The 23,348-nt window shown below is 44.5% G+C and overlaps 1 protein-coding gene across 20 annotated transcripts in view; it reads left to right on the plus strand.

Annotated features, from left to right (window-relative positions):
• Positions 1-23,348, plus strand: part of KALRN (kalirin RhoGEF kinase) — a 265,449-nt gene that overhangs the window by 124,872 nt on the left and 117,229 nt on the right. For all 20 annotated transcript variants that reach the window (XR_012678337.1, XR_012678338.1, XR_012678340.1 and 17 more), the window contains exons 7-17: positions 3,216-3,407; positions 6,197-6,328; positions 6,674-6,904; positions 10,276-10,398; positions 12,379-12,570; positions 14,917-15,086; positions 15,251-15,425; positions 20,006-20,201; positions 21,394-21,560; positions 22,543-22,662; positions 23,014-23,232. Coding sequence is in view for 9 of the 20 variants with exons in the window: in XM_075181185.1 (XP_075037286.1) it covers positions 3,216-3,407; positions 6,197-6,328; positions 6,674-6,904; positions 10,276-10,398; positions 12,379-12,570; positions 14,917-15,086; positions 15,251-15,425; positions 20,006-20,201; positions 21,394-21,560; positions 22,543-22,662; positions 23,014-23,232 (1,917 nt within the window). In the remaining 11 variants the exon portion in view is untranslated. The remainder of the gene's footprint in view (positions 1-3,215; positions 3,408-6,196; positions 6,329-6,673; positions 6,905-10,275; positions 10,399-12,378; positions 12,571-14,916; positions 15,087-15,250; positions 15,426-20,005; positions 20,202-21,393; positions 21,561-22,542; positions 22,663-23,013; positions 23,233-23,348) is intronic.

The raw sequence follows: 23,348 nt of genomic DNA on the forward strand, positions 1-23,348 counted from the left end.
ATTATTAAACTCAGCAGTTGGATTAGCGCTAAACCACACCAGCATCTGGCTTACGTTAATTGTCAGACCCTGAGTCTTACAGGGGAATTATTAGTCTCTGTAAACGTATTAATATGAGGAGTAAAACTAAATATAATCAACATTTATGGTATAAAAAAAGAGCTTTGTTTTATTTGCAGAGATTGCTGAGACGTTTCACCTGTCACTAGTCCCTGGGGAGGGTCAGGAACAGGACACTTAGCTTCAAAACAGACATTTAAATCTTCAATCCTACAGCACTGAAATATTCACTTTCTATCTACAACTGAATGAAGCCTCTGAGTGATGGGAGTACTGTCACATGAGCAGTACAACTTATGGTCTAGGATAAAGGATTTCATGCTGTAAAACACTTTGTTAAAGTCATTTCAGAACAAAAGTACTTGCAAAGTAAGGAACACCGAACTCCCACGATGCACAGCTAGTCTGCTACTGGCAGAGCGCCCTGGGACATGTAGTTCACCACCAGCTGATTGGGCTCAGTGACTTGCTTTGTGTAATCTCAGAGGTGTCCCGGGAGGTTAGAATGTGACATTTCTCTTTATTTAGACTGATAATGATTGAAATGTTCAGTCATACGGTGGGGAAGTGAGTACTAAAAGGGATCCTAGTATTATTGAGTAACGGCAGAGTGCTTCGCCTGATTAGTCTATTTAAAGAAAATTGCGTGTAAGTCACTGATGTGTGAATAATAAAAACAGAATGAGCTTCCACCACTGTAGTATTATACAGCTCCAATGGCGCTGTGTGTCATCGTGTCAGTACTGTGGGCGGTATCGGTCTGTCTGTCTGCTGGTATCATGGCCACATTTACCATGTCCGACCGTTTATAGCAAGCGCTGTGTGGTTGGTGAGCGCTGCTGGTCATACCTCCGGTCCGTCTGGCGGACACAGATAATGGCAGAAATGGTGCTGTCAGCACCACGGCTATAGAACCGCGCAGTATGGTTTTCTCAGTGTCCCCATAACTTTCCTTTATTCAGACTTGGGGGGGATATTTACTAAACTGCGGGTTGGAAAAAGTGGAGATGTTGCCTATAGCAGCCAATCAGATTCTAACTGTCATTTTGTAGAATGTACTAAATAAATGATAATTAGAATCTGGTTGGTCGCTATCGGCAACAGCTCCACTTTTTCCAACCCGCTATTTACTAAATATAATATTGGTGTAGTCTGGACCATTAGTTAGTTTTATGGCGGTATCATACCACACGCCAGCTGTACACCTGGCAGTGCCCACACTCCTCTCACTGTATGGCAAGTACTAGTTCAAATCAATGATTTTGCATTTAAAATGTGGGTAACACAGTGGTTAGCATTGCTGCCTCGAAGGGCTCTGTCTGCGTGTAGCCTGCATGTTGTTCCTGCCTGCGTGTTGGCTTCCTCCTGGTAATGCAACTCGCCCCATAGTCCACAAACTTACTGGTAGGGCATTTAGATTGTAAGCTCTGGGGCTGATACAATCTGTGATTGTACAGTGCCACATAATCTTTCCAGCTACATACACAGTGCTCTACACAGGCAACCTGCGAGGGGTTAATCACATTTACTGCTCAATATCTTGCTCACCTTTTGCACAGATTACAAAACCGACCATGAAACAGCCCTCTTTACCCGGCTGTCTTTAGGACCACCCTACAGAATGTGTCGCACGTGTACAGCATAAAACACTACATATAAGGCGTATGATTCCAAAATCCAGATTTTATAAATGCAGATTACTAAAAATTTCTCATAATCAATTGTAACAGTCAGATGCTCAATAAAGGTGATTCATCCGTGACACCTCCATACAATTAGATACAATTAGCAAAATGTTTTAATAACTTTCTAGATGGTTCACACGTCCAATACTTATGTATGTACTGAAACAGGGATTCTTAGTTCTCTCTATCCTGACCAGTGATCTCTATCCTGACCAATGTTCCCTGTCCTGACCAGTGATCCCTGTCCTGACCAGTAATCCCTATCCTGATCAGTGATCTCTATCCTGACCAGTGATCCCTATCCTGACCAGTGATCCCTATGCTGACCAGTGATCCCTATTCTGACCATTGATCCCTATGCTGACCAGTGATCCCTATTCTGACCAGTGATCCCTATCCTGACCAATGTTCCCTGTCCTGACCAGTGATCCCTGTCCTGACCAGTGATCCCTATCCTGATCAGTGATCCCTATCCTGACAATTGATCCCTATTCTGACCATTGATCCCTATGCTGACCAGTGATCCCTATCCTGACCAATGTTCCCTGTCCTGACCAGTGATCCCTATCCTGATCAGTGATCTCTATCCTGACCAGTGATCCCTATCCTGACCATTGATCCCTATGCTGACCAGTGATCCCTATTCTGACCAGTGATCCCTATCCTGACCAGTTCCTAAGTTAATCAAAAGTGTAATAAGTGTAAAAATAATTTCAAGCAGTATTCACAATGCAAGTGGCTGAAGCTCTGCTGCCTTGCACTCTACAAGGGAACTTTCCTGTTCACCTGAGCAGTCAGGTAATATATACGTGTGTGTGTATATATATATATATATATATATATATATATATATATATATATATATATATATATATACATACGGGAATATATGGATCCTGGAGCCTGTGTAAACAGATAAGTAGTTATGTTATAAGTATGAAATATGTAAACTTTTTATAACATGTTACTTGATGAGGGACAGTTTCATTAATTGTAGTTACTACATATGGTTACACATCATACAAAGAATTGGAGATTAAACCTCTTTCATATGTCATCCATGATACTAACATCCCCTGAACCATACTCAGGATACACATTTGTGTAACCTCGTCTTACTCTGCTAATACTGAATCATCTGCAACGTTTAGCAAGATAAGACACATTAACTCCTGTTATTATATGACGTTTCTGTTACCCTGCTAGGAATGTGGCCAAAATGTACCCGGCATTTATGGATTTGTTCCTTGATCGGTAGAGTTGTTCTGCAATGACGGATACTACGCACTTTATTGTATCTAGATCTACCCGATACAATCACTGACCTTTCCATTACAGTTCTACAAAAATGAGCCCCATAACATCAACTTCACAATGTCCTGTGAAAATATCAATATTTACAGGAGATAATACGTCCATGTTGTTTCACAGGATGTTTTCAGACTTTTGATGTCCCTCCTGTCATTTCAGAACGCGTATGTCAACATCAATCGCATCATGTCGGTGGCTTCTCGTCTGATCGAAGCCGGTCATTATGCATCTCAACAGATCAAGCAGATCTCCACCCAACTGGATCAGGAATGGAAAGGCTTTGCAGCGGCGCTGGACGAGAGGAGCACAATCCTGGCCATGTCCGCTGTGTTTCATCAGAAGGCTGAGCAGGTGAGGTGACATTACCCCCAGGTGAGGTCACGTTACCCCCAGGTGAGATGACATTACCCCCAGGTGAGGTCACGTTAATCCCAGGGGAGATCACATTACTCCCAGGGGATATCACATTACATCTAGGTGATGTCACATCACCCCCAGGTGAGGTCACATTACCCCCAGGTGAGGTCACATTACCCCCAGGTGAGGTCACATTACCCCCAGGTGAGGTCACATTACATCCAGGTGAGGTCACATTACCCCCAGGTGAGGTCACATTACCCCCAGGTGAGGTCACATTACATCCAGGTGAGGTCACATTACCCCCAGGTGAGGTCACATTACCCCCAGGTGAGGTCACATTACATCCAGGTGAGGTCACATTACATCCAGGTGAGGTCACATTACCCCCAGGTGAGGTCACATTACATCCAGGTGAGGTCACATTACCCCCAGGTGAGGTCACATTACATCCAGGTGAGGTCACATTACCCCCAGGTGAGGTCACATTACATCCAGGTGAGGTCACATTACATCCAGGTGAGGTCACATTACCCCCTGGTGAGGTCACATTACATCCAGGTGAGGTCACATTACCCCCAGGTGAGGTCACATTACATCCAGGTGAGGTCACATTACCCCCAGGTGAGGTCACATTACATCCAGGTGAGGTCACATTACCCCCAGGTGAGGTCACATTACATCCAGGTGTAATACGCAGTCACTCAGTCTCTTCTATACCTCACAAACTCTAACAGGGTCACGTTATTATACTGTTACATCTTCTACTTCATTCACATTCCAAATATAAAGCCAAATGAATGAGTGTGCGTTTGAAAGCTGCTCGCTCCCAGCACGGTTATCCATTCCTGGCAGTGCTCACGCAGAGTGCAGCTGTAGCAGCAACGTTTGATGATGAGCCAGGCAGCAACAAGACCTAAAATAATGATGTGGGAGTGCAGAGCCTCCCGGCATGCTAGTCTCAGGACTTCTCATCGACTGTGCGAGATACCGTGAGCAGGAGCGATATAACCCAGTGAGAGCAGTGCTGGATCGGGGAGTACTGGGGTCGGGTATTATCTGTAGTAATGATTGATAGCGTTGTACTGGGCACTAATAGCAGGTCTGACGCAGCTAAACGTGACTTAAAACAAAATATAAAGGGAATTGGACAGTTTCTTCTGACTATCATGAGCTGATAACAGACGTTTAGTCACACAACACCCAGATTCCATTGTAGGAATTAATGCTTTAAATGGACTATTTTTCTACCTGGCCTTTAAAATATTAAAGTGTTGAAAACATCCCGGCTCTTTTCTTAGACAGCCCCTTCCCCCCACACTCTGCGTTCCTGATTCTGCTGTCAGATCCCCCGATATAATGGCTCATAGAGGCTCCGAAGCCGGCTATAATTATTATATAAATATATATTTATTACCATGAATTATTGCTAACCAGCCCATACACGTGTATTAGACCAATCACAGCTTGTGAGAACGAGCGGCACAGTGTTGATAGGGAGCCATCAGTTGGTCGGGATAGATGGGCCACTGTATGACCTCATCGTCTATCTGTACAGTGGGGGCCCGGTTGGATCCAGCCAAATGCGAAGTGTCCGGTTTTGTTGGATCATTTAGATCCCGCAGCTCGTCACTCGGTCCAAGAATGAGGAAGGCGGTGAGTGGGGGGAGGGAGGATGTTCTAAACATGTTACTCAGATACAGATCTCTGCATTATATTCTAAATAAGGTCTACACAATGTTCCTTTTTATTTTTCCAGAGACTGGAGTTTATAATGTGAACCTCCTGGGTGTCACCATGTAGCTATAAAACATTTCGTAGATAATATAAAGAGAGTATAATAATATGCAGTGAATTGATTGTAACTGTGAGCATTTATAACATGGCCTAGGATGGTTTATGAATTGTACAATTGCACTAATCCTTAGCCCCAGCATGCTTTGCTGGGACTTGTAGTTCCACAAAATCGGGAGCACGACACATTGTCCGGGCCTGGTTTAGGTCATCTGTACATATGTCAGGTCTGCGTAACTACTGTGTCTTTTATTTATTTCATTGCTATGTACCAAGTGTTTCTCTGACTTGTGCTTGTAGTGTAAGATATTATACATTGTATTCAGATGTTACATGAGTGTGGTGTGTTTGGTGTTTGTGTAGTGTATAGATACTGACTTGTGCAATGTTATTATACATTGTATCTAGATGTTATATGTCGAGTGATGTGTGTTCAGTGTATAGATACTGACTTGTGCAATGTTATTATACATTGTATCTAGATGTTATATGTCGAGTGAGGTGTGTTCAGTGTATAGATACTGACTTGTGCAATGTTATTATACATTGTATCTAGATGTTATATGTTGAGTGATGTGTGTTCAGTGTATAGATACTGACTTGTGCAATGTTATTATACATTGTATCTAGATGTTATATGTCGAGTGATGTGTGTTCAGTGTATAGATACTGACATGTGCAATGTTATTATACATTGTATCTAGATGTTATATGTCGAGTGATGTGTGTTCAGTGTATAGATACTGACATGTGGAACGTTATTATACATTGTATCTAGATGTTATATGTCGAGTGATGTGTGTTCAGTGTATAGATACTGACTTGTGCAATGTTATTATACATTGTATCTAGATGTTATATGTCGAGTGAGGTGTGTTCAGTGTATAGATACTGACATGTGCAACGTTATTATACATTGTATCTAGATGTTATATGTCGAGTGAGGTGTGTTCGGTGTATAGATACTGACATGTGGAACGTTATTACAGTTCTTGTCAGGGATGGATACTTGGTGTAAACTCTGCAATGACGGAGGTCTTCCATCCGAGATGCAGGGGCTGGAGATGGCCATACATCATCATCAAACGCTGTACGAGGAGGTGACGCAGGCGTACACTGAGGTATGGAGGGCACGCTGCTCTACGTTATACCCGACAGATCTGCTGGAATGTCTGGATGATTGGAAGCATTGAATGTTTATGTTGGTGTCTGGGGGAATAGGGTAAATGCGGGAGCATTACTGCGCTGTATGGTGGGATGATGATGGTACTGATGAATGTACAGAGATAGCTGCTTTATATCCATGGAGCAGTGTAGTACTCACACATAAATTAGGGCTCAGTTCCAGCGCCTCCTTTTGTCAGTAACCAGAAATTGCGGTGTTTGGTGTAATATATAACGTGTAATATATAGTGATCACTGCTGGCCGCCATCTCCTCCGGTTCTACGATCTTTGTCTCCCGCAGGTCAGCCAGGACGGCAAGGCCTTGCTGGACGTCCTGCAGCGCCCGCTCAGCCCGGGCAACTCGGAGTCACTCACCGCCACCGCCAATTATTCCAAGGCCGTTCACCAGGTCCTGGATGTGGTGCACGAGGTTCTACATCACCAGCGGCGATTGGAGAGTATATGGCAGCACCGCAAGGTCCGCCTACACCAGCGGCTGCAGCTCTGCGTCTTTCAGCAAGATGTGCAACAGGTGAGGTGCCGCCGTTCTCTCGTGTGTCCGCTGAGCCTTCGTCTGCCTGTGGATATTAGTTTGTTATCAGAAGAAGAATTCAATAATCATTTTATGAAGCACTTTAAGCTTCTTCATAACCTCAGATTGGATCCCAGATTTGTCTGATTGTATTTCTTGTAGGTAAAACTAGGTGAGAAGTTTACGTGTCTGTTTGTTTCTGTCCGTCACACTGGTCACCTTCCCTGTGGTTTTGGGCTGTATTTGAGGGGTAAAGGACCTTCCGCCCTCAGCCGGGCGCCTCGTGTTTTCCTGGTGAACTGACGGTTACAGAGGGCTCTTTGATATTAAACTACAAGTAGAATGTGACAGTGATTTTGATGAATTGTGTACTGTGCGGTGAACACACATTTTCCTGTGTTTGTAAGCTGTCTGGAAGGTATTGATCCACCAGGCCCGGAGTAGATGGATATATTGAGGCTGTAGAGACGGTGAATGTGGAGCTGTCAGTAGTGTAATAATATACTGCGTGGGAGTATATAATCTATTTATCACATGTGTAACATGGCTGGGGTACATTACAGATCTCCAGCATGGGTAGGACATGCTGGTATTTGTAGTTCTACCACAGCTGCAGCGCCACAAGATATCTTCCCCCTGCTGGACACTAGGTGGAGAATTTGCAGAGAATCAGCTAAAAAAGTGTCAGTAGAAATCTTCATCTCGAAGCTCATAGAGTTTATCTCTGAATCTCTGCTGGGCGTATTCTACAATAGGGTCTTTCTTCCCGATGAGAGCGACGTACAAAGCACACGTGTAAATTGTGGCTGTAACTGTTCAACAAATACCAGTTCACATGGTTTGAACATTGTAAAATGTGTGGAAGGAATCTGAAAAATGTCCTTATTCATTGAGCCATTTAACGTGAATCACCTCTATGGTGCCACGTATGCTGGGGATCCCTCCTATCTACTTACCTAATTATTATCATCGTACCATTATGTACAGAAGTAATGTAATCATCATCATCAATTGATTGTTTTCCACTGTTGAGCTGTTCATACCGTCTTGACATTGTAGACATTCTACCGCAGTAATTACTGCAGATCTGTACAACGTGATTCTCTATGTTTTCATGGTGAAGCTTCTCTTTCGCCTTTTGTTTAAAAGATAAACTCTTACTGAGGGATCTGCATGAAAGATGTTATATAACTGTAGAGAATGATGGGGAGATATGACCCGGTGTAGACTCCACAGAAGGACAATGTGTTCTGTGTGCGGAGATGTAGCCTTGGTTTATGGTTACTATGGTAACCGCCGTTCTCTCTGAGCAGTGACGGGGAAACACTCCGCTACATCATTTGTTTCTCCGGCATCGGCTCCATATGTCTGGATCACTGATTGTTACATCGCTGACATTGGATTATACAAGAACAGATTGTAGCTATACTATTAATTACTATTCATTTACCTTCATTACGTAGCATTAAACCTGCGGTGTATGACATCAGACACGTAGAGATAGATTTGATGAATAATATAGAGGGGTAATCCCCAGCGTAGATTCTCCTAAGTGTAATAGGACAATAGTGACGGCCGCGGATCAGCATGAAACATGAGTCCGTCGGACACAGAGGGAATTACCCCACCGCTCCTCGTCAGGCCTGTGTAGGGGTAATAAGAATCCATAAGGCAGACAATAATCCACGAGTTACATTGTTTGTGTTATTTATAGATACCTGTATGAGAATTAGAAACACGCTACATGTCACACTACATAGACATGTCATAGTAAGGTTCTATATCAGTCCATGTCTATAATCCCATTATCCACCTGTCTGGGCCATCCTTCTCCTAAACCCGCTGTTGTGGGACTAAAATACCCAGCCTCTGGCTGGCAGAGCATGCTGAGACTTGTAGTCCCACAACATTGATATAACACCCTACTGCCGCATGTACTGTGTACCCTGACAGGCAGGGCATGCTGATACTCCTGGTTCCACAGCAGATGGAGTGTGACAGGCTGTCCCCCCCTGATCCATATAATGATACCTGGGGGTACTTGCGGGTTATGGAAATCACGGGGGAAGCAGAGTAAGGAATCCCGGTCGTCTGTTGCTATCTTCTGGGCTCAGAGCTCCTCCCACTGGGGGGTGATGTCATGAACACCAGGAACAGACTGATTGTGCAGATCCCAGATTAACACATCTCTTCTCCCACATCTGCTAATGACTGAGCTGCGTCTGATGACTGATTAAGATGTTCCATCTTGTTATCAGCTGGTGCAGGATAACACGCACAGCTCTCAATAGGGCAGACGTGATAAGACAATGCCAGTCCTCTGAGTGCTGCCCCCTCCATTGTTCATGGAGACCCCCAGCTCTATCTGCTGATAACAGATGTGAGCGACCAGCAGGTACACAGCTGTGTATCAGAGCCCCTGAAAACAATATAAAGTGTTCTAGAAATGTATCCACTTATATCTGTAGAAAATAACACAGTTATAACACATAATGATACAATACAGAAATGACACAATTTACTCCATATGTTTCAGTATAAATATACAACAGGTAATAAATAAATATATTGAATAAAAGCTCATTCTAGAGCACTGCAAGGTATCCAAACACAGGTAATTGAGTATAATGACCTCACTAATGGAAAGTACAATATTCTGTATAATTCAGGCCCCGATGCAGATGACGGTGAATGCACAGAATAGTGATCAGCTTGTACCTGGATCAGTGACTGACACATCTGTGACTCCTAATATACGCTGAAGACGCACAACTGGGATTTTATGTCACCTTTATTTTATTTTAAAGAAAACACATTGGCTGTAATTTAATTTGAATGTCAAATATTTGCGTATTCATGGTTGTGGTGTTAGTTACTGTAATATGAAATATTGTTATGTAAAATATAATTGTGTCAGATTTGTGGGGACTGCGCTAAGTGTAGGGACAGTATTGCCCTCTGAACCTCGGTTAGATTTATAATAGGCAGGATTCAGCATTTGTGTGGATTGGTTATACATATATAATTAGTTATCATGTGGGCAGCTGCCCACGCCGTGGTCCTATTGTGATAATCTGCAGCCGGTGACCAGTGATGACCATCTCACATAATAACAATTTGCTGGAAAGTTTGAACAGAAATTAATTTCTCAGACGGCCTCATCCTCCTATTGGCTGCTGCTCGTCTGAATAGCACTTGTTAGACACTGATTGTATTGATGTGACACATTTAGTTTATATTGCTGACAGGTTCTTGTATTACACTGGTTATTATGGAGCTGGTGGCGGGGAAGCGTTATTATCCTGCGTAGGGTCCAACAGAGCAGACACAGGCTCACGCTGTAGTGTAATAACCGTTCTCTGTCCCCGCAGGTCCTGGACTGGATAGAGAATCACGGAGAGGCGTTCCTGAGCAAACACACTGGAGTGGGGAAGTCTCTGCACCGGGCGCGAGCTCTTCAGAAGAGACACGATGACTTTGAGGAAGTTGCACAGGTATTGGGGGCACCTGGCACTGAATGGGTTAGGTGGAGATGGCCCCCTGGCCACACCGTAGAGTCAATAATGATGGTGGAAGTATGAGAGTGGATGTGACATGTGGAGATGAATTACTATCGCGCGTTCCACCTTCTATCCATAATCAATATGACGCGTCTGTCACATAGTGTTACAGTGAGGTCCGAGGAGCGGGAGCTACAAGTTATCCTGGTACCTCTTCCTCCCATTCCCTCCTCATTTTATCAGTATCCAGATAATTTACCAGTATGTCTTTGGAGTGTGGGTGGCCCGGAGCACCTGGAGAAAACCCATTGTAAATACGTGGAGAACATGCACACTCCACACACATAGTGCCCTGGTCGGAATTCAGCTCACGACCCCAACTCCGTGAGACACCAGTGCTAACCACTGTGCCACCGTGCTGATCTTCTTCACAGGTGTCTCTGCCTCACACATGTTACATGGCTCATACACAAGCTTCATGCCAGCTCCTTGTTACTATACAGACATGCATCACAACTGAGTGCTAAATGCACAACAGCCATGTAACATGTTTGCATCATGTGAAATATCTGGCTTGGCAGCCCTATGTGGGGTGAGATAACAGAGGAGCGGAAGATATAATGAGATGTGATTGGAGCAGGAAGTCCTGGGATATCAGTGTTACACAGCGGCTGCGGCCTTGTAACAATAGATTATATTGCTGTGTTTTACAAGCAGCCTTTAAAGTGTTCTATAAACGAGTTAGGTGGGTGGATGCAGTAACCATAGAAACCTTTCCTAGCAACCGAGTATCCTATGTCCCGCCCACGTCGCCCCCATAAACCCACCTCATGTGCCGTCAGCTTCTAATTTTAGGCTTTTAATTGTTTGGACCCATGTGAGCCCCTGGCTGAATAGTGAGGCCAGAAGTGAGCCGGGGGGGGGGGGCTTTAGAAATGGCTCATAGCTTATTGTATATGATCAGCGCCTCTGAAGTATCTTCACAGAGTTCTCCAACACATATTCCAAAGGGAGAAAGGAATATATAATAGTCATTTATATTACAACATATTTTCACAGTTGCCCGTTATAATATAATTTTCCACAGTGGAGTCTATGGAACGGTGACCTGACCTTATAGTACTTCTGGTTACTGGCGGGCACTGAAGGCGCTCTGTACGAACCTCCACGGCGTGACAGTGGGGGGTCAGCCGTATGCAGTGCGCTTACGGGGTTTCATGTAAGAGATACTGTGCTAAATAATGCAGCTGGATACAGTCTCTCATCTGAAGAATGTCCCTGACAGTATACTCTTGTTAAATCACTATTCTACAGGAAAATAGCCATCTTTTGTTGTAATCATTATATTATGGGGCAAAGTAAGTTGTAAGATAATAGTTCTGGTCTTAGCAGTTAGATTTTTGGGGCAGATTCAGTTATGTGAAGTCATCCGAGGGATTTTCAGGGTCACAATATTTGCTCATTTTTGTATGCAAGTAAAGACGGCAAAGTTTTCTGTATTTTAATTGCTGACACAACATTAACCCCTCACAGCTAATTGAGTCTGCTCCATAATGCTAAATACTAAATACTAATATATTTATAAAATTACTCTACCAAAAATGTAAATATAAATTTTCTAAATCTAAAAATTGCTCTTTTAGAGGGATAAATACTCCCAGATATGAAGATATAGATCAGCCCACACCCAGAAATGTGATCAGGTTTTTATTTCTGTAAATTTCGGATTATTCTGTACTGTCTGCATGGTCTCTGCTCACCCCTAATTATTAGCTGGGTTATAGGTGCGATATTATACAGGAGAGCTTCTATGTTGGTGAAATGTCATCCACTCTATGCAATGGGACAGCGCCCCCCAGTGGCAGAATGATCATGGACATTTATCCTTCATAATAAATAATTCTGCAGCATCTTTTCCTTTTAGCATAGTTCTTGCTGAGTGTTTGATCTGTTGCATTGTCTCGTTTGCGACAGAACACGTACACCAACGCGGACAAGTTGCTGGAAGCGGCAGAGCAGCTGGCGCAGACGGGCGAGTGTGACCCAGAGGAGATTTATAAGGCGGCCAGACATCTGGAGGTCCGGATCCAGGACTTTGTACGCAGGGTGGAACAGAGGAAACTGCTGCTGGACATGTCGGTGTCCTTCCACAGCCACACCAAGGAGGTAAGAGCCCATCTACGTGTTACGTCCCAGCAACGGTCCCCTCCCCTCTCTGGTGTTGGGGGTTAGTACCTCTCAGAGGGTACCGGGCTACAGACAAATCGTCTTCATTTGCTGAAATGTAGCGTGTGATAGAACTGGCGATAGCAGGACCGGCACAGAAACCTCTCCCAGCTCGCTCTGTGCCCAGGATAAACTCTCTGGGGTAAGCCATGTGTCACAGGACATTACTGCTTATTACAGTACAGAATCTCTGCTCATGTTCCTGCGCACTTCTATGTGTCAGAGATACATCACTGTGGTGAGCCTTCACCACCCGTTCCAGGGGCTCTCCCTCGGCACATCACTTGCAATTGAATGCCCCCCTCTGAGTAACTAAGCAACATTACTTTACCCTTGATAAAACATTTGTTACTTGGAAAGAGAATGGCTGAATCTTTCTCCGAGTCTTCAGTCGGCTCCTGTACCGTTTCTGTAGTTATTCCTTCATCAAACGTCCGTGAGAAATCTGCCTTCAGCCGACACTTTTACACCAGTGATGTCTGTGGAAACAATCTATAGAACCTCCCATGATAATTCATCCACTTGGTGGTCTCCAGGACTCCAGGATGCCTCATCAAACCATCTGATAGATATTGAGCAAAAATCCAGAAATTAGCCAAGTAGAATATTGTTCAGTGTGATGGGTGAACACCAGATAAGTGTTTTCGTGGTCAGTTTTTAGAAGTGCAAAGTGCAACTTTTTGTGGCGAATAAGGAGTTTGTAATTGGGGTATTTTTCTGTTAATCTGCCCTCGTCCAGAGAGGGAGGGGAATAGTGTGTGCATATTGTGTACCTAGTAGATGGCTACACCCACCAAGAGGTTCCTTTGAAGGAGGCGGAGCTTCGGGCAACGTGTAAAAGAGTGGCAGAATGTTGCAGTATTTTGTTTGGAGTCGAGGCATTGTGTAAGCCCTTTTTCACAGATACATTTGGAGAAGATTCTGTAAATTAATGATAGAAGAAGAACACTGCACAAGTGTGTACCAATGTTTGTGCTATTACGGGGTTGCAGTAAGATGACAAATGTGTGCCAGGCATAGAAATAGTCTACGGGGGCTGGATGTATGTCAGATATTTATAAAGTCATCACTCGGGGGCAGACTGGCACATTGTCGTTTTCAAATATTGTTCCATTTATGTAACTAATTTTAGTTTACTGACCTAAACTGTGAAATTAATGTCATTATACATAATTGAAGCAGAATAATTGGGACATTAATTTTTTGGACTTTTAATGAGTTTTAGCTGGAAGCACATGGGCAGAGGATATCTGTAGGTCACTGGACTGACATATCGTGAGGAAGGAAGGAAACTTTTACTGGAAACGTTGATATTAGAATATGGAAGATATATCTGATCTAGTTATATAAGTTATATAAGAATGGACGAATGAGGGCACAATCATTGACTTGGTGACTGGCAGACTTGATCAGTGAGGAGACAGAGACACCAGGGATGAGGGAATATGAATGTTCCCTGTTTTTATCCTTGATTTTATGATGCATGAAGACGTGACCCAATATACCGACTCGTTGTGTACAGTTGGGTCCCCTCTATTAGCAGGAGCACCTTGATGGGGCAGGTGTCTTAGATATTTGCAAATGTGTAACTGAGACTTCTGTGTTTCATGTACAAACAGAACAGCAGCTCATTTAATGGTTCACAGCAGCGTGCTGGGGGAATTTTTTGTGTATATCTATTCTTTTCTTATTGTCCCCATTGCTCTCTCTCATTATTGCTCCCATGGCTGTGCCTTTCTCCCTTCCTCTCTCGATTGTGTCTCTCATTACTGCTGTGTTCTCTTACTCTCTCCCTTCTTCCCTCGGCTGTGTCTCTCGTTACTGGCCCAACTGCTGTGTGTCTCACTCTCTTCCTCTCTCAGTTGTGTCTCTCACTATCCCCCCAACTGCTTTGTGTCTCTCACTCTCTTTCTCTCTCAGCTGTGTCTCTCATGATTTCCCCAACTGCTGTGTCGCTCTCTCCCCTTCCCCTCTCGGCTATGTCTCTCTCATTATTGCCCCCATGGTTGTGCCTCTCCGTTCCTCTCTCAGCTGTGTCTCTCATTATTGTCACCATGGCTGTGCCTCTCCCTTCCCCTCTCGGTTGTGTCTCTTGTTATTGCCCCCATGGCTGTGCCTCTCCCTTCCCCTCTCGGCTGTGTCTCCCTCATTATTGCCCCCATGGCTGTGCCTCTCCCTTTCCCTCTCGGCTGTGTCTCTCTCATTATTGCCCCCATGGCTGTGCCTATCCCTTCCCCTCTCCGTTCTCTATCTGCCTTCAACTGACAGTTGACGTCTTGTTCCCAGCTCTGGACTTGGATGGAAGACCTGCAGAAGGAGCTGCTGGAAGATGTGTGCGCAGACTCTGTGGATGCCGTCCAGGAGCTCATTAAACAGTTCCAGCAGCAACAAACAGCTACACTGGATGGGACCCTCAATGTCATTAAGGAGGGAGAAGATCTCATCCAACAACTCAGGTTAGTAGAAGTATAAATGTCAGAAGTGTTAGTGACACGGTGGGGAAAGTGCTACATAAACCATTACTCCCAAAACCCAACAGATTCCCTTTCAGTGTGAAACGGGGTCAGTCTAAAATGTTGCCCTGACTTATAATAACCAGATAGTTCTGTGTTCCGTGCAGGGACTCGGCGGTGTCCAGCAATAAGACCCCACATAACAGCTCTATCAGTCACATCGAGTCGGTTCTCCAGCAGTTGGACGAAGCTCAGGTACAGATGGAGGAATTGTTTCATGAAAGGAAGATAAAGTTGGACATTTTCCTGCAGCTGCGGATATTCGAGCAGTACACGATAGAGGTGAGTGCTCCTTAGGAATATAACCTGTTGTATGTACGTGTTTCCTTTATGCAGTGTACTATAATAGTAATGGCGCCGGTGATGCCTTGTGCAGGACGCGGGACGGATTTCCACGTTTTGGTGGCCTCCTGCCAGCTCTGGAATCTCTATAGACTTCACTATATGGCTTCCTGTAACAAATGGGAAACTTCAAGTACAATGTATAGAATGTTTACTTACAGCCTCTATCTCATTGTATTTCACCAATGAATGGACAAGTGATGGTGACCTTTAGATCTGGTCACTGTTTGCGGTGATTACCACTCAAGCAGATTCCATTCATTTGCCAAGGTGTTTTATAATTGGATGTTCATCAGTCTGCGTGTTCGTTCTGATAATAAAAATATAGCTGGACCTAGTTGTTAGAAGCGCGTCACTGTAAGGATATGCGTTGTGGGCGTCCTTCACCTTCTTAATTCTTAAGCGATGATCTGTTGATGAATAGAGCATTCTGGCGGAGAGTGAAAAGTATCAAAGATCATTAACACGAAGTTGGAGAAGCGCCCTTACATTTTAAAGCTTTGAATTTGATTTTAAAGGGTAATTTCAGTGGTCTCCATGTTGACTAATGCAGCAATATCTAGAATCAATTATTTTCTCACTGTCTGGTGTAATTCTTATTTCAAGCGAGATAATTAGAAAGAAGTATTTGCATATTTTAATGCATTACACACGGGATTGAAGTGAGGTCTGACCCCTGGAACATATTATGACTACAGATGTTTCCCCGTCTTTCAGATCCTCCGTAGATGGTTTGTTTGGCTTCCGTTCAGTTTGCTCCACAACTCTACTCCCTGTGGCATGTAACTATGACCTGCCCCCGACTCGGAGCTTTATGTGCAGCTATTCCTCGGGGGCTCGCTAGATTAATGGGCCCCTATTGTGAACGTAGCTTCTGGAAGTCGGCCGTGTTTAATTGCAGCAATTACATGTCATGACATTTTGTATTTTTTTATTTAGTAACATTTGTTTGGCTAATTACATGTGGCTCCCCCTTATTCTGAGCAGAATTGTTTGGTGAGGAAGAGCTGCAGCCGTCATTCCAGAATGTGAAATCCACATCCATCTGTTCCCGGAGATGATTGAGAACTACTTGTACAGTGTGTGGGTGGGTTTGGGTGGGCGGGGATTGTGCCAGCTTATCGGTTGTTTAAGGGGCCACTGTTTACCAGGAAGAAGGGGAGCCATTTACTGGGGAGAGGTGCACAAATTACTGGTTTTGTACAGGGGCATTAGTGGTTATTAGTTGCTTGGAGGGGGACTAGAGACACCAGTGACTGGGACAGGGGGACTGTTTAGTAGATGTGTAGGGGGGCACTTACTAATGATTTTGCAGAGAAGTACTAGTTAGAGGTTATTCGGTTAGGTTCTAGTAAATGCTTGTTCAAAGAGTATTAGTCAGTGGTTGCGCAGAGAGTACTAGTTAGTGGTTGCGCAGAGAGTATTGGTAGTTGTACAGAGAGTATTGGTGGTTGTGCAGAGAGTATTAGTGTTTGCGTAGATAGTATTGGTGTTTGCGCAGAGAGTACTAGTTAGGCGTTGCGTAGAGAGTACTAATTAGTGGTTACGCAGAGGTATTAGTTAGATGTTGCACAAAGAGTACTAGTTAGTGGTTGCGCAGAGAGTACTAGTTGGCGGTTGCGAAGAGAATTCTAGTTAGTGGTTCCGTAGAAAGTACTAATTAGTGGTTACGTAGAGAGTATTAGTGGTTGCTCAGAGAGTACTAGTTAGTAGTTGCTCACAGAGTATTAGTTAGTGGTTTCACAAAGAGTATTAGTTAGTGGTTGTGCAGAGAGTACTCGTTAGTGGTTGCATAGAGAGTGCTAGTTAGTGGTTGCGTAGAGAGTATAAGTTAGTGATTGCATAGAGAGTACTAATTAGTGGTTATGCACAGAGTATTAGTGGTTGCACAAAGAGTATTAGTTAGTGGTTGTGCAGAGAGTACTAGTTACTGGTTGCATAGAGAGTGCTAGTTAGTGGTTGAGCAGAGAGTATAAGTTAGTGATTGCATAGAGAGTACTAATTAGTGGTTACGCAGAGAGTAGTAGTTAGTGGTTGTACAAAGAGTACTAGTTAGTGGTTGCGCAGAGAGTAGTAGTTAGTGGTTGAACAGAGAGTATTAGTTAGTGGTTGTGCAGAGAGTGCTAGTTAGTGGTTGAACAGAGAGTATTAGTTAGTGGTTGTGCAGAGAGTACTAGTTAGTGGTTGAACAGAGAGTATTAGTTAGTGGTTGTGCAGAGAGTGCTAGTTAGTGGTTGAGCAGAGAGTATAAGTTAGTGATTGCATAGAGAGTACTAATTAGTGGTTACACAGAGAGTAGTAGTTAGTGGTTGTACAAAGAGTACTAGTTAGTGGTTGCGCAGAGAGTAGTAGTTAGTGGTTGAACAGAGAGTATTAGTTAGTGGTTGTGCAGAGAGTGCTAGTTAGTGGTTGAGTAGGGAGTACTAGTTAGTGGTTGCGCAGAGAGTACTAGTTAGTGGTTGAACAGAGAGTATTAGTTAGTGGTTGTGCAGAGAGTGCTAGTTAGTGGTTGAACAGAGAGTATTAGTTAGTGGTTGTGCAGAGAGTGCTAGTTAGTGGTTGCGCAGATATTACTAGTTAGTGGTTGCGTAGGGAGTACTAGTTAGTGGTTGCGCAGATATTACTAGTTAGTGGTTGAACAGAGAGTATTAGTTAGTGGTTGTGCAGAGAGTGCTAGTTAGTGGTTGTGCAGAGAGTGCTAGTTAGTGGTTGTGCAGAGAGTGCTAGTTAGTAGTTGAGTAGGGAGTACTAGTTAGTGGTTGCGCAGAGAGTACTAGTTAATGGTTGAACAGAGAGTATTAGTTAGTGGTTGTGCAGAGAGTGCTAGTTAGTGGTTGAGTAGGGAGTACTAGTTAGTGGTTGTGCAGAGAGTGCTAGTTAGTGGTTGAACAGAGAGTATTAGTTAGTGGTTGCGCAGAGAGTACTAGTTAGTGGTTGAACAGAGAGTATTAGTTAGTGGTTGTGCAGAGAGTGCTAGTTAGTGGTTGTGCAGAGAGTGCTAGTTAGTGGTTGCGTAGGGAGTACTAGTTAGTGGTTGAACAGAGAGTATTAGTTAGTGGTTGCGCAGAGAGTACTAGTTAGTGGTTGAACAGAGAGTATTAGTTAGTGGTTGTGCAGAGAGTGCTAGTTAGTGGTTGAGTAGGGAGTACTAGTTAGTGGTTGCGCAGAGAGTACTAGTTAGTGGTTGAACAGAGAGTATTAGTTAGTGGTTGTGCAGAGAGTGCTAGTTAGTGGTTGTGCAGAGAGTGCTAGTTAGTGGTTGAACAGAGAGTATTAGTTAGTGGTTGTGCAGAGAGTGCTAGTTAGTGGTTGTGCAGAGAGTGCTAGTTAGTGGTTGAGTAGGGAGTACTAGTTAGTGGTTGTGCAGAGAGTGCTAGTTAGTGGTTGAACAGAGAGTATTAGTTAGTGGTTGCGCAGAGAGTACTAGTTAGTGGTTGAACAGAGAGTATTAGTTAGTGGTTGTGCAGAGAGTGCTAGTTAGTGGTTGTGCAGAGAGTGCTAGTTAGTGGTTGTGCAGAGAGTATTAGTTAGTGGTTGCGTAGGGAGTGCTAGTTAGTGGTTGCGCAGAGAGTATTAGTTAATGGTGTATGGTTGAGCACATTTGTTTTACAGGGGCCTTTGCTGGTTCTGTGTGGGGGGGTTGGTGCTGCGTTCTGTTTTGCATAACAGATTGGGTCATTGTCTTCTAGAATAGTTAACCGCTGCCATGTGTATGCAGGGCACATACGGCGTACTGGCAGATGTTCCCGCGGTCATGGCTCAGTACTGGTGGGTGGTCCACTGATATAGGCCCTCATATGTCCATGCATTGACTCCTGCCAGAAGGTAATCCAATCTGATTCTGCCGTTGCCGTAATGCTGCTCTGAGGTTATAGAGAGGTTGCATTTTCTCTGCCATATTCTACAACACTATACAATATTTTATTACCCTGAAACTCATAATGAAGCTCGGTAACACCCATGTAGTGCACTACATTAATATCCATACCCAGAGTGGCCATAGGTGGCCGACTGCATTAATGATCTTTCCTCAGAGATGACCCCCCCTGGAGCTTATGAACAGCGGCTCTAGAATGTGCCCCAACAAAAGTTGACATCTCCTGCCCCTGCCAGCTGATGTTCAATATGGGCATCTCCTGCCCCTGCCAGCTGATGTTCAATATGGGCATCTCCTGCCCCTGCCAGCTGATGTTCAATATGGGCATCTCCTGCCCCTGCCAGCTGATGTTCAATATGGGCATCTCCTGCCCCTGCAGTAGTAGATATGGACACAGGTGGGCATGCATTACTTTGTGTCACGTTACTAACCTCCCACCAGGCAGGTTTCAGATATTACGGAGCAATGATCCAGTAGATAGGAACATTTTTCTGAGAGCAAGGGGGACAATCACTGTGACATTTTTAAATTGCTATAGATAAGAGATCAGTCCATTTCTATTTAAAAAATGCAAATCTAGAAATTAGTACATTGGTGACTATAAGCGGTTCCATATAACATGATGTGTTTGTTGTGGCAACAGGTGACTGCTGAGCTGGACGCCTGGAATGAAGATCTTCTCCGTCAGATGAATGATTTTAATACAGAAGATCTGACTCTAGCAGAACAGCGACTGCAGCGCCACAAGGAACGGAAATTAGCAATGAATAACATGACTTTCGAGGTCATCCAGCAGGGACAGGATCTGCATCAGTACATCATGGAGGTTCAGGCATCAGGTGTGTGGGTCTGAGGCCATACAATGCAGTCAAAATATCCTCCTCCCATCAATGAAAATGAAATACAACAAATTGTTTTAGAGCTACTATACAGTATGTATGGTGGTGGGACCTGACAGTATGGAAGTGGTAGATGGGATGTGGTGGGACATGACATTATGGAAGTTGTAGACGGGAGGTGGTGGGACATTACAGTATGGAAGTGGTAGATGGGATGTGGTGGGACAGGACAGTATGGAAGTGGTAGATGGGAGGTGGTGGGACATGACAGTATGGAAGTTGTAGATGGGAGGTGGTGGGACATGACAGTATGGAAGTTGTAGATGGGAGGTGGTGGGACATGACAGTATGGAAGTTGTAGATGGGAAGTGGTGGACAGGACAGTATGGAAGTTGTAGATGGGAGGTGGTGGGATATGACAGTATGGAAGTTGTAGCTGGGAGGTGGTAGGACATGACAGTCTGGAAGTTGTAGATGGGAGGTGGTAGGACATGACAGTATGGAAGTTGTAGATGGTAAGTCGTGGGACAGGACAGTATGGAAGTGGTAGATGGGAGGTGGTGGGACATGACATTATGGAAGTTGTAGACGGGAGGTGGTGGGACATTACAGTATGGAAGTGGTAGATGGGATGTGGTGGAACAGGACAGTATGGAAGTGGTAGATGGGAGGTGGTGGGACATGACATTATGGAAGGGGTAGATGGGAGGGCGGTGGGACATGACATTATGGAAGTGGTAGATGGGAGGTGGTGGGATATGACAGTATGAAAGTGGTAGACGGGAGGTGGTGGGACAGGACAGTATGGAAGTTGTAGATGGAAGTTGGTGGGACATGACAGTTGGAAGTTGTAGATGGGAAGTGGTGGGACAGGACAGTATGGAAGTTGTAGATGGGAGGTGGGGGGATATGACAGTATGGAAGTTGTAGATGGGAGGTGGTGGGATATGACAGTATGGAAATTGTAGATGGGAGGTGGTAGGCCATGACAGTCTGGAAGTTGTAGATGGGAGGTGGTGGGATATGACAGTATGGAAATTGTAGATGGGAAGTGGTGGGACAGTATGAAAGTGGTAGATGGGAGGTGGTGGGATATGACAGTCTGGAAGTGGTAGATGGGAAATAATGAGACATCTTCTCTTGGGACGGCATGTTTGGTATAAAACCTCTCACATGTTGCCCCATGATGTAGGGATTGAGCTGATCTGTGAGAAGGACATAGACTTGGCCACACAGGTTCAGGAACTACTGGAGTTCCTCCATGAGAAGCAGCATGAGCTGGATCTGAATGCAGATCAGACCCACAAGCGTCTGGAACAATGTCTACAACTGCGTCATCTACAGACTGAAGTGAAGCAGGTTAGTGAGCATCATATGTCTGTCTGATAACAAGTGCCTGCCTCTTGTCTGAGCTCCTGAACATAGAGCCATTGACTGCTTATTACACCCTGTGTAGGTAGATAGTAGGAGGAGCTCAGGGTCTTATCACACCCTGTGTAGATAAATAGTAGGAGGAGCTGAGGGTCTTATCACACTTTGTGTAGATAGATAGTAGGAGGAGCCTATGGTCTGGTTATACCCTGTGTAGATAGATAGTAGGAGGAGTTTTTGGTCTGGTTATACCCTGTGTAGATAGATAGTAGGAGGAGCTGAGGGTCTTATCACACCCTGTGTAGATAGATAGTAGGAGGAGCTGAGGGTCTTATCACACCCTGTGTAGATAGATAGTAGGAGGAGCTGAGGGTCTTATCACACCCTGTGTAGATAGATAGTAGGAGGAGCCTATGGTCTGGTTATACCCTGTGCAGATAGTTAGTAGGAGGAGCTGAGGGCCTTATCACACCCTGTGTAGATAGATAGTAGGAGGAGCTGAGGGTCTTATCACGCCCTGTGTAGGCTGATGTATCCGTGTTAATAAATCTAAATATACCTAAAAATGTTTGCAGAATAACAAGAACTCTTCTAATAAATTGGATAGTTTATAAAAGTAATTGGCGTCAGGATTAAGACTGTTCACGGTGCAATATTTTGTAACCATTGGAGGATAATGATAGGAGGGATGTAATGATGAATATAGCAAAGCAATATCACTTTTGTTTTGTTCTTATGACCAAGTAAATATTATGTATATTGTCTTATAATGCTTTATACAGCCTCCCATTTACGTAACCCCAGGCCTGTATCTGTCTTATGTGAATATAAAGCACTCACACATTATGCGCTCCTCAGTCCTGATTCCAGCGTCAGCAGACATGATTACACATTGCCGGGATAGACGGCTGCACGATCCTTGACACAATGTCCTCATTATATCTCACACCGGCTGTCATTTCTCTTACAGGTGCTGGGCTGGATTCGCAATGGGGAGTCGATGTTGAACGCCAGCCTGGTTAACGCCAGCTCACTGTCAGAGGCTGAGCAGCTCCAGCGGGAACACGAGCAGTTCCAGATGGCTATCGAGGTGACTGAGCGGGGCGGGAGGGGACGGCGTCACCCCACTCACTTCCCTGGGCTGCCTCTGAATTTTATTGGTTGATCTTCCCTGTAGATGGCTGCAGCCATTATTAATATAATTGTTCAGTGCAGATATGAGGGACTGTAGTTATCATTTGTAATGCTGCCGGTCCCTCCGCAATACCCCTTGTATGTAAAGGAGGCATCTAGACCCATGACAGACCCTTGTAGATGAATTCACGAGGAGGATGGTGGTGGGAGGCGGTGCATGGATTTATATATATATATATATATATATATATATTATGGCTACAGTGTTTTGCATCCAGTGCTCTGACATATCCTCTTCTCTGTACAGTCCCTATTCCATGCCAGCTCCCTACAGAAGACTCACCAGAGTGCTCTGCAAGTCCAGCAGAAAGCCGAGGCTCTGCTCCAGGCCGGGCACTACGATGCTGATGCCATCCGAGAGTGCGCAGAGAAGGTGGCGCTACACTGGCAGCAGCTGATGCTGAAGATGGAGGACAGGCTCAAGCTGGTCAATGCGTCGGTGGCTTTCTACAAAACCTCAGAGCAGGTCAGAGATTCCGCGCAGTTGGGACACGTTGCAGGACAGGCAGCTTGGAGTGTCCTGTTTTATCTCATACATAACATTAGACTGGCTAAGAACCGTTCATTGAGTGAGTTTACTTT

This window comes from Mixophyes fleayi, chromosome 7, assembly GCF_038048845.1.
Source record: "Mixophyes fleayi isolate aMixFle1 chromosome 7, aMixFle1.hap1, whole genome shotgun sequence".
NCBI classification, from domain to species: Eukaryota; Metazoa; Chordata; class Amphibia; order Anura; family Limnodynastidae; genus Mixophyes; species Mixophyes fleayi.